General features: G+C 38.5%; 1 protein-coding gene and 1 long non-coding RNA gene across 2 annotated transcripts in view; one reads left to right on the top strand and one right to left on the bottom strand.

Moving 5' to 3' along the window:
• Positions 1-5,357, top strand: part of stx (ubiquitin-like domain-containing protein stuxnet) — a 40,021-nt gene extending 34,664 nt beyond the window's left edge. Inside the window, exons 3-4 of the mRNA XM_089264616.1 lie at positions 2,418-4,481; positions 4,642-5,357. Of these exons, the coding sequence (XP_089120742.1) occupies positions 2,418-4,481; positions 4,642-5,307 (2,730 nt within the window). The 3' untranslated portion in view covers positions 5,308-5,357. The remainder of the gene's footprint in view (positions 1-2,417; positions 4,482-4,641) is intronic.
• The window catches only part of LOC149090834 (uncharacterized), a 177,718-nt gene that overhangs the window by 155,225 nt on the left and 13,297 nt on the right, over positions 1-9,196 (bottom strand). The window lies entirely within an intron of this gene.

The following is a 9,196-nucleotide window of genomic DNA, read 5'->3' as shown; positions in this document are numbered from 1 at the left end:
ATATATATACTTTGTGGGGTCTGCCACGCCTCCTTCTGCCTGTTACATACATTTCAACAAAACCATTATACCCTGATTTCCCATTTTGAATGGGTTCAGGGTATAAAAATTTGTGTGTATGTATTCATATATCTTTTACTAAGATAGTTATTGTATGTGATGTAATTTAAACAATTTTGCTGCTGCTGGCTTTTATCGAAACTCAATAGGCGGTGCATTGAATCACGTACTACAAATTACCTGTGTGTGTACTGAGGTGGTACTGAGCACGCGGGATCGGGGGAGAATGAATGAATGAATGAACAACTTACAGATGCTCACATTCGACGATAGTTCGACTAGACAGATAAAAAAAAAATTAATGAATCTTTATTTGATAGATATGTTTGAGACATCAGATCTTGGCAATCCCACTTTATCTTTTCAGGGTACCATTATTGAAGACAGAAAAAGTGCCGTGCGATTCCTGATTTGCTTATTCATAAAAGTGTTTCTTATATCTGTGATATACATACATATGTATTCATAGCTAACTCGAACTCGAACTGTTGTTCAGGTTGGGATACACTCTGATTAATTTATTAATCGGATTTTCATTCAAGCACCTTGTGGTAAACGACATTCTTTGTTTTTTGGTCAGGTGCAAGAACAAATAATGCGGATGGTTTGCCAACACGTGGGCATGCTACGTATAATTGACAATGAGACACACAAATAGTCAAAGATTGGCCCTGTGATTTGTTGATCGTCATGGCGAAGGCAAGACGAATCGGGAATTGAATTCGTTTAAACTCAAAGGGCATATCTGTTGGGATCATCGGAATCCTAGGAATAAGAACTTCATCTTTAAATTTTCCTTTGAGTATCGACGCGTGAATCACATTGCTCATCAGTTTTCTTATCACCAAACGCGTTCTAAGCATGATAACTACCGAGCCAACCCTCAGATGTAAATTGTGCGGTGGTAAACCAGGCACATCCAAGGAGTTCAAAAATGCAGTTGGATTATTAGTGGCTTCTTCTTCGTTTGTTACACAGTCGATAGATTTGAATGAATTCAGAGTACCAACGATTTTATTTTTACGAAATTGTAAAAATTTTGAGGAAATGAAATCAAGCCACTCGATTCGTCAACAGGAAGCCCATTGAAAATGGGAAATCAGGGTAAAATGGTTTTGTTAAAAGTATGTAACAGGCAGAAGGAGGCGTGGCAGACCCCACAAAGTATATATATTCTTGATCAGGGCGACGAGCTGAGTCGATTTGGCCCTGTCCGTCTGTCTGTCCGTCCGTATGTATGAACGCTTCGATCTCAGAAGATATAAGAGCTAGAGACTTGAAATATTTTTTCCTAGGTCCGTGTATATCACGCGCATATCGAGTTTATCACTAAAAATCGATAACTACTTCCGATATTTTATTATCGATTAAAAACCTTATCGAAAGCTAGTTATTTAATTATAGCGCCTACACCTTTAGAGTTAGAGCTTCCAAATTTTATATGTAGATTTATGTATGTGTATTTTATTTAATTTCGGTTTTTGTCAAGATTTGACCCCTCACCCTCACCTTTGTAAAAGGCGTATTTCAAGTAGTAGAGACTTGTGCTTTGGAATGTACATTCATTTGAACATTATGAGTATGTTCAGAAAGTTTCATTAAGATTGGACGTCTAGAAAACAAATTATTCAACAAATAAATTCGTTTAATATTGAACACACTGCAGCGCAGCCCAAGCGCAGTCGCTGTTTACCGCGCAGTTAGCAGAGCGCGTTCTAATGCGTGTATGTATGTGTGCCTAAAAAAGGTGCAGAGTGATTGGAATATCAGACTGGAGGGTTCAGGGTATCTCCTAGTCGAGCAGTCTCGACTAGAGTCTTTTTACTTAATATAATAGTAATACTGAATATGCCCTCGCACAAAACCACATAAAACAATCGAGAAATATAAATATAGACACAAATACCTGAACTTTCGAGATATTTAGCTTCTGTATGCACGCGTATTATTTTTCTCAAATGTTCTTTTTTTTATGAATAGTCAGGTTCGCCTGATGATTTGCCGTAGACTGACTGACTACATTTGTTTATATACTTCTATACTATTGTATAATATGAGAGCAGCACCGAAAACTATCACTGTTATCAAGCCTACTGAGTATCAATGGAAATTTGAATCTTTAGGGAAAAAAACGGGGTTTTCAAGTATTCGTAAAATTTTGTCAGTATTTTTAAGATCTACCATCCTACTCGTAGCGGAGACAAATCCAACAAATCAAAAACCATGAAAATTGGTATAGCAGATCTCGAGTTATAAGTGCTGGAACACTTTTACACAACTCTCTTTTATATATTTATAGATATCTATAAATTTTAAAATATATTAATTTAGAATCAATTTTATCTCGATTTCTTTAGGCACAACGTCCGGAGAATACAGTTATGCAAGCTTTGGAATCGCTTAACGACTCGCAGGTGAATGATTTTCTCAGTGGCAAGACTCCCCTCAATCTTAGTATGCGTCTGGGTGATCACATGATGCTTATTCAGCTGCAACTGAGTACAGTTAATCCCGCTGGCGGCACTACTGCCGCAACGGCTGCCCTGCCACCTGTGATGAGCGGCAATAGTTCAGTTGGCGGCTGTAGTGGCAGTACTAGCTCTTCGCACTCAGCATCAAGCGGAGCCCTGGGCTGCATTTATCCAAGCAGCAGTGTTGGCTCCCATTTGTCTCATGCGCGCACCCGTTCCTCCAGCTATCGACTGGCCAGCGGACGCATTGGCAACGGCCATGTGCACAGCCACCAGCATCCGAGCTTGCAGCACAGCCATAACCATTACCACCATCATCATCATCACCATCACAATGCCACGGCATTGGCCGCCGCTAACGCTGGCGCACCATCACGAAAGCTCGACCAGGAGCGCTCCGGTAACAACAAAAGCAGTTGCAGCACCACCACCGAAACCACTTCAACCAGCTGCGGCAGCAACAGCAACAACAGTAGCAGCTGCTTGAGTGCTACTGCCGGAGGTAGCCGAATGGCTGACACTACGGCCGAAAATGGGCGCGGACATCATGTCTTTAAGACGTCCGATCTCAGCTCGTTCCTTAGCAAGCGCGACTACGAGAGTCTGCATAATATAGTGAAGAGCATAGCACCACGTGCTGCAGCAGCGGCCGCAGCCGCTGCAGCTAACCAGGCGTCCAGGCAAAAATCAGCAGCAGGAGTATCAACGGTACCGTCAAAGCCGCTAGTGGAGCAATCACCAATCAAGTCGCTCTCCAATCTCGTTTCGTCTTCCATCAAAACGACGGCCATCAAGAATATACACATTGCCCAAGACTCGGAGAGTACCAGCTCCTTACCTCTTAATATTGTTGGCAGCTCCAGTACAACGGCAACCAGCTGTGCTAGCGGTGGCTGCCAGCAAGATCCGATATCTGCAAAGCTTACCTCGTGCTTGTGCACACGCTTGGCAACAGCATCAGTACCATCTGTAGCTACAACACCTACAGCAGGTGCAACACCACTGCCTCCACTACCAACAACAACAACAGCACCACCGCCACCAGCATCAACACCCCCACCATCAACAGCTGCTTCAAGAACTTTACCCAATCTCTCCCAATCTCTTGGATCTCTCAGTCGTACATCAATTTGTTCTGGTACTGGCTCCAATTCCGGGTCCAGCTGTGTTGTGGAAAATTCGTTACATAAGACGGTCAATAATCCGATTACCGTTACACGCTCCAAGCATAGACACCACCATCACCACCACCATCATCATCATCATTATCATCATGCCGCACTTGCGGCTGCCGCAAGGCTTAAGTGTCAAGAGGCAACTCTCACGAAAAATGGAACCCCAACTGCAGCTGCGGCTGGCACCACCCGCACTAGTAGCACCGCTGAGTTAGACGATGCTGGATTGGCAGTATCGGATACTCGTACTTTAGCCGAGGCATCGCGTAATCTTACCCAGACGTTGCGAAAACTCTCAAAAGAGGTTTTCACGAATAAGATTGACTTGTCTGGCGGTGGAAGTATGGGTGTCGGCGCCGGTATTGGGGGCGGCGAAGAAACACCACGAAAAAGTGGCTCCGGCGCTGTCATTGAATCGATGAAGAATCACGGCAAAGGCATCTACTCAGGCACATTCTCAGGCACTCTAAATCCGGCGCTGCAGGATCGCTTTGGCCGGCCAAAGCGCGACATATCCACAGTGATACATATACTTAACGACCTGTTAAGTGCCACACCTCAATATGGTCGTGGCGCGCGTATCAGTTTTGAGGCACCATCCGGTAGCAACACTAGCAAATCCAGCATTAGCAACAACAATGGTAGCTATAGCAGCAACAACGGTTCCCCAATTGCCAGTTCCACTAATACTTCTTGTGGCAACGCCGCCGCGGCCAAAACAGCAGCTCCAACATCATTGCCCGTCGCACTACATAATAGCGTGCGTAGCAAATTGGTGAGCAAGAAATTATATATATTTTTAGATAAGACTACAGGGAAAATAACTGCAACCTAAAATTACTTTGAAAGAGTCCCAGCTATGTGAACAAAGTGTTCTTCTCTTGGATGTGTGAAGTAAATGAATCGAATATTCAATTTCTTTCTTTCCGTTTCAGTACTCGAACAAACCTCACAATTGCGCCAAATGTAAATCTCGCGCCCAACAGCAACAGGCGGCAGCAGTTTTGGCTGCTGGCAACTGTGCTTATGGCGAATGCAATGGCCACTATTTGGCTAAGGGTGGCATCTCTGCTGGAATCGCTGGCAGTCTCAAGTCATCTACACACGGTTGCTGCAACGATGCGGATATGTCTAGCGATGGCAGCACTAGCAATGCCGCAGCGATGGACAGCTCGAATGGATGCATGTGCCGTATTCGCGTAGCTAGCGGCGGCGGCGTCGGGCTCGACGACGGGCAACGCGATCACATGTGCCAGAAGTGCGTCGCTGACCTGGCCAATCTAAAAACCAAGTCTAAATTAGACCAACTACGTCTAGTTATGCAGCAGCGCAAGCAGAAGCGCGAAGAACGTAAGCTCAAGAGCTCTCCGTACGATGCCAATGCAGGAATTCTGACGGCAACTGTGGAGGCAACGCCGCAATATAGCGCTGTAAGTGCGCTGGTGACGACGCCGCTGCCGGCAGTCAAGACCAAGCACAACAGCAACAGCACAGCAACAACAGCAGCAGCTGCTGCTGCTGCGGCTGCGGCTGCAACCACTGCATCGCCCAGCGAGGTCTCTCCCAATCATATAGTAGAGGAGGTAGATACGGCCGCATAAGTAAAACTGCAATGTGCACCCTTTATAGCATTTATTAGTTTAAAGTTGCAGTTACACAAAAACAATAACAACAAATAAGAAACTTTGTAATTAATATCTAAGTTCTTTTTTTGTTTGTTTTTTTTTTTTTTTTTATCATTTTTGTTTGTGTATGCAAACAAATGGTCTGAAATACGGGAGAACCACCTGTACCCCATCCCAATTAAAATACTTTATAAACTACTACTTATCACAAATCAGTCCTGATCCAATTCAACTGTTCGTTGAACGGAGAGAAAGAGCCGTTGAGCTGTTAAATTAATTTTAAGATACTTAACATGCATTAACATTATCGTAATTAACAAAATTATTAACATCATTAACTATTGATCAGTCGGCTAAACCGCAAAATTTAATATAAAACTCCTATGCCCCATCGCCTATACACTCCCCTGCTGAGTTAAGCGTTTTTTTAAATTTTTATTTTTTGTTTCATTTTTGTAAACTTAGTTTAGTGCAAATTTTGTAGTGTAAAATGAGGACTAAGATATGAAAAGCAAAACTCAAGCGAAAAAAAATTTAATAAAAGGAAAGCATATTGAATGCTTCTGAGATAAAAGCCAAAACGGCGGCAACTTTGGTAGCACTATAGACGTAGATTAACGTAGAATTTAATTTTAGACAAACATACATACACAGTAATCCTATTGCAGCTTAATGGCATGCTAACTTTTTGACAGCGCTTGCGCTACATTTAAACAGCACCGTTAACAAGGCGCTGTAAACTTTATTGGCCTTAATAGACAGTCACCTTTTTATTTGTGTTAAAATTTCGCAACGTTTTGTCATTATGATTATAATAATTATGATTTTTAATATTATTATTATAACTATAATTATAAACATCAACACCAACATTGTGTTTATTATTATTAATACTATACAAATATTTTTTGTCAAGCTGAAATTAGGCTGAAATAGAAATATGAAGATTTCAACGATTGAAGATCTTTCCAAGTCTTCGCACTATTAAATTAATTTTAAGATTACAAAGATAAATAAGTTATTCGTTTGTTTTAATTGAGTATTGCAGCAGATGAACTGATGCTTAAATAGAAAATTTGATTTATTTTCTTTCAATCCGATATATTAATTATTAACTATAATAACAAGAGCTCTAAAAAAATGTAGCAAAAGCCTTGCGGGAACTTTTTTTATATCAAAATATGAAACTCTTGATTAAGAGCAATGTTGGAATGGATTTCCATCTACACGTATAAATATATATATCTTAATACATACTATATATGTATGTGTCGAGAAAGCACTATAATTCCGTTTTGTTTTTCGTATTGCTGCAATGCACTTTAGATTCGGAAAAGTGGAAAAATCTGTTTTTTGTTCGCGTGAAATTTGATTATCTGAAATTAATTTTATCAAATGAATATAATTTACACTATGATTATTTTATTTCAATAAATGATTAGCTATGGTTTAGTTCAACACTGAGTTTTATTTAAATTTTCTTTTCAATCATTTGTATTTCTCATATATGTATATGTAGCTCATGTTAACGCCACGTAAGCTGTCTTTTTACGTTGTTTTTGCAATCCTCAGTATGTGCAATAAAAAAAAGAAGCAACACATATATATGTATTAAATACAAAATAAAGTCGTAGTACCCATGATACATTTCCTCGAAAGGCGTTATAGCTTCGCCTTTTTATGTAGGTTGGTAACATAATATAGTACCTACGCAATATCATTTTAAAAACAGTGATATTATATTTCAGTGTAATATTATAAAATAAAAGTCCTCCTAAAAGTCCTCCTACTCTTGCTTGCACCGTAGTGTCTAGAAATGTTCTTAAAAGTTGACTCTAGCAGACACCGGGTCATAAATGGTATGCAGGGTCAAAATAAGGTCAAGCAACTAAAGAGCAATGAGCATTCTTAAATACGGGGAAGCGTATCTAAAAAATCCCAGAGCTACACCAAGAGAAGCACATGCAAACCGTTCGTAGGGTCATAAAATCATGAAAATTTTGGCTTTAAATTCCTCACAAAAAGCTAAATGTTTAATAATAAAAGGGATGAATCAAACCACTTGATTTTTTATGTAAGCTGATCTTCTCAGATGAGACACACTTCAGATAAGGATCCACAGGTGTGGAGAAGACTTGGAGAAGCCCTAAATATGTAAATACAAAAAAGACTTAAGAACGGCGGCAGTGGGGTTGCATGACTGCTAATGGTGGGATGGACTAACATACCAATATTGACATCCTACAAATTTTAAAAGTAGCACAGAGAAACTTGGTTTAGGATGGAATTGGTACTTCGAACAATATAAGGACCTTAAGCGTAATATACCTCATTCATTGGAGGAGCTAGCACAGATTTCCGACATAAACCCAATAGAGAATTAATGGAAGATGGCTCAAATAAACATCCGAAAGCACCACATTGTAATTTAAAAAATTTAAAATTTACTGAGAGGAGCATTGTTTTCTCAATGATTATAAAGAGCACGTTTCTTTAAAATATATCAAGGGTACGAAGACAGTGGACAGTATATACATATAAATATGCTTATGTATATACATATGCATGTATGATGTGTAATTATGTGCCAATTGCAAGAAAATTTGCATTGAGCCTAAAAAAGTAAGAATTAGAGTAAAGTCGACAAATACCCACACTCACATATACACATCGACCAAATGGTATATTTTGACTTCAGGAAAATATAAAACTTTAATATGATATATTAAGTATACTAAGGTATTCATGTAACAGGTCAGAATCATGTAGGGTGGATTCACTGATAAATTGTAATTTACTATAAAAATTTCTTAATCTTAAATGAAAATGTATAATCGATTGCAAAGAACGATTAGGGTTGATATCTCAAAGGCGCAAAAGTTAGGGCTCGCAGAATTGGAATTCGTTAGCATTTCGCTTATTGTTTTGCTGTTTGATGAGGAAATAAGGACTCGGTTGGATAATTTCAGCATATCTGCATGAATTTCTAACAAAGTACAAAACCAAATTTAAAAAAAAAGGCAACATGTAATGTTTTATGTTATATGTAGCTCAAATATTTATGCACCCTCTAAATTTTAAGCAACATAAACTAAATGTAACTATAAATATATGCGCAACATTTGCTGAACATAAATTGAATCCAAAAATGACTCTAAAATAAATGTAATTAAGTTCTATGCATTTCTTTATAGTAGCTCAAATTTATTAAAGTCCTAAAAGAAACAAATAAAAAACCATCAAAAAAAAAAAAAAAAAATTTTTTTTTGTTAAATGGTTTAGTGACTATTTTGAGTATTTTTGTTGAAATCGAGAAATGTTTCATTGGTTAACACAAAATGTAACACATTATAAAAATATTATTAGCAAATTTATATGTAGCCCTTGAACATGCAACTTAGTAAAGCAAACAACAACCAATAAAGTGCATAACTAAATTAGAAAAAAAAACTTTTTTATATATGTACCCACTATTCTCGCAAACTTTTTAATATGGAGATTATGATCATTAGCAATAATATGGTATTGATATTCATACCCTACAAAATAAAATAAATACATACATATATTTATGTATGTTATATACCAATACCATCAGTGTAAGCCCATTCAACAAGGTGGAAAATCAGTTGATTACATAATTATTTCATGCTATTCATATAATATATGCAAATAACTGTTGATCGTTTCTCAATATCGGAAATGTTAGTGTTTTCGACTGACACTGATAAATAACTGAGAGAGTAACCAACACAATTAAAGAAAAGAAAGGTTAACAGTCGATTGCGATATACAATATATGGACTCAGTTCATTTTCACACTGCACTATGGGGAAAAGCCAAATTATCGGGTATAAATTAATAA

The sequence above is a fragment of the Drosophila navojoa genome, chromosome X (genome assembly GCF_054131105.1).
Source record: "Drosophila navojoa isolate 15081-1374.11 chromosome X, UAZ_NAV_1.0, whole genome shotgun sequence".
Classification (NCBI taxonomy): domain Eukaryota; kingdom Metazoa; phylum Arthropoda; class Insecta; order Diptera; family Drosophilidae; genus Drosophila; species Drosophila navojoa.
The sequence above is the reverse complement of the archived record's forward strand: the minus strand, read 5'-3'. Positions and strand labels throughout refer to the sequence as shown.